General features: G+C 61.7%; 1 protein-coding gene across 1 annotated transcript in view; it reads right to left on the bottom strand.

Annotated features, from left to right (window-relative positions):
- The window catches only part of DHX38 (DEAH (Asp-Glu-Ala-His) box polypeptide 38), a 7,649-nt gene that overhangs the window by 502 nt on the left and 4,954 nt on the right, over positions 1-2,193 (bottom strand). The window contains exons 13-19 of the mRNA XM_010137760.1: positions 2,165-2,193; positions 1,467-1,675; positions 1,234-1,388; positions 1,001-1,156; positions 791-925; positions 576-701; positions 87-182 (exon numbers count right to left, since the gene is read on the bottom strand). Of these exons, the coding sequence (XP_010136062.1) occupies positions 87-182; positions 576-701; positions 791-925; positions 1,001-1,156; positions 1,234-1,388; positions 1,467-1,675; positions 2,165-2,193 (906 nt within the window). The remainder of the gene's footprint in view (positions 1-86; positions 183-575; positions 702-790; positions 926-1,000; positions 1,157-1,233; positions 1,389-1,466; positions 1,676-2,164) is intronic.

Raw genomic sequence — 2,193 nt, 5'->3', positions numbered from 1 at the left:
CCCCCATCTGAACCCGCACACGCTGCGCTCCGACAGGCCCGCGGCTGGCCTGCTGCCCGCCTGCTCGTCCTGGACAGGAGACTCACCTGGCTCGACTTGCCAGCGTGTTTGATGCTGTAGAACATGGGGCCCAGCTCTGCCAGCCACTCTCCATCCACGGCAGTGACGCACTGCATGTACTCCTGTGGGGACAGACAGGCCAGGGCAGCAGGATGGCACCCGCAGGGCCCAGGCACCGCTCCGAGAGCCACCACGGCTCCCTCCTGACCCCGCTTGTGACGGCACTTCTCGGGCTGGGACTACTCCCCTTCTAGACAATTCCTCCCGCCCTCAGAAGCTGCTGCGGGCTGGTCGCGGTGAGACCGCCAAGAGGTTCCAACATGTCCCACACAGGCCAGGGAAAAGTACCAGAAAGGGGACAAACAGGACTCTGCAGGTGACACAAACAGGCCATGTTGGTAGAGATGACAAAGTCTGGGAACTGCCCTTCTGACAGACCCTGGCACTGCGGCAGAGCCCTCCTGGCCCCCTCGGGGCACCCCTCTCCCTTCTTGCTGGCTCAGGCTCAGGCTCACCTTGGTGGTCATGACCAGCTCGTGGTACACGATGTAGTCCGGTGTGTAGCCCATGCCGAACAGGGAGCTGGTGGGGTGCAGGTGGCAGGGCATGCCGGTGCGGATGTTCACGTACTCCCCGATGCCCTGCAGAGAGCGGTGTGGTTGGCCCTCCAGGTCCAGACCGGGCCTCTGAGGGGGCCTCTCAGCCCTCTCCTAGCACAAGCACCCCTCACCTTCAGCTTTGCGGCCTGATGGAAATAGGCGGCACAGATGCACTTCCTGACAACGTCCCAATCAGTGCCGCAGGACGCCAGGCTCATCCGCTGCTGCACCATAATGTCCTTGAGCTGGGCACGCACCTCCCGCACCTGCAGAAGGGTGTGACAGGCAGATCCCTCTCCCGCGTGAGGCTCCCGCCCCCGCCCCCGCTGCCACGGCCTCACCTTCCGCATGGCCTTGGCGTGGATGAAGTGCTGGTTGCACCACAGCGTGGAATAGCTGTTGTTCTTCCACTGCAGGTAAACATTCAGGTAAGTCAAGTGATCGCTCTCTGGAACAGCAAATTTCTCCCGCACTTGGTCACTCTCCTCCTCTCGTCCCTGAAGGGCAGGCAAAGAACGGGTGTTAGTCAAAGGGCAGAGGAGGGCCCCATGCCGCTCCAAGTGCAAACAGGTACCTTTGGCCGATAAAAGATGGCAGGCACAGACAACATGGAGACAATGAGCAAGATCTCAGAGCTGCAACCCATGTCGCAGGAGACAATGAGCATTTTGGAGAGTGCAGGATCCAGGGGGAACTCCACCATGAGGCGTCCTGTTGAGGTCAGCCCACCTGCAGGGACAGCTCGGGGATCAGCAACCGGGCAGGCCCCAGCCCCACGGGCTGACAGCTCCCCCCAGCAGCCAGTACCTGTGTTATCCAGGGCCCCCAGGATCCACAGCTGGTACATGGAGTTCAGCATGTTGTCCTCGGGGGGCGGATCCATGAAGTGGAACTGCAGCAGGTCCTGCACACCCAGGGACTTGAGCAGGAGCACGACGTTGGCAAGGTTGGTGCGCTGGATCTCGGGCACCGTGGTGGTAAGCAGCTCATTCTTGTAGGCACTCTGGGTGTAGAGCCTGGGGAGCAGAAACCAAGAACATGCTCCTGCCATCCAGGCCACTGTGTTCCCGACGGACCCACCAGCCGTTGCCCAACCCGGCTGGGCACAGCTCAGGCCAGCGACTCTGTCCTCAGCCAGGCCAGGCCCTCCGAGAGGAACCTCCGCCCTGGCCGAAGCGTGGCCTCCCCAGCACAGAGGGGACACCGCTCCTGAGCACAGTCCTCCCCTGGGCATCGACCGGGCTCAAAGCAAAGCCCGGAGAACGCGGCGCCTGGCTTGGCTGTTATCCTGACAGCATCGAGGGCGAATGGCCGCAAGCAAGGGTGGGCCAGGGAAGAACCTGGAGCACATCCTTCCCTCCGCAAAGGCACTGGGTGCAGCAGAGAAGGCCTCACCTCCCAGAAGTTCAAGATAACAAACAGCTCCAGTGAGAAAAAAAAAATGCACATAACCTGTCACCAAGCTGCAGATTCGTCAGGAACGGGAATACCGGTGACGTGCCTACCTGAAGCAGTGGCCAGGGCCTGTTCGGCC

The sequence above is a fragment of the Buceros rhinoceros genome, unplaced genomic scaffold (genome assembly GCF_000710305.1).
Source record: "Buceros rhinoceros silvestris isolate BGI_N320 unplaced genomic scaffold, ASM71030v1 scaffold32226, whole genome shotgun sequence".
Lineage (NCBI taxonomy): Eukaryota > Metazoa > Chordata > Aves > Bucerotiformes > Bucerotidae > Buceros > Buceros rhinoceros.
Note: the sequence above shows the minus strand (reverse complement) of the source record. Positions and strands in the feature narration are given on the sequence as shown.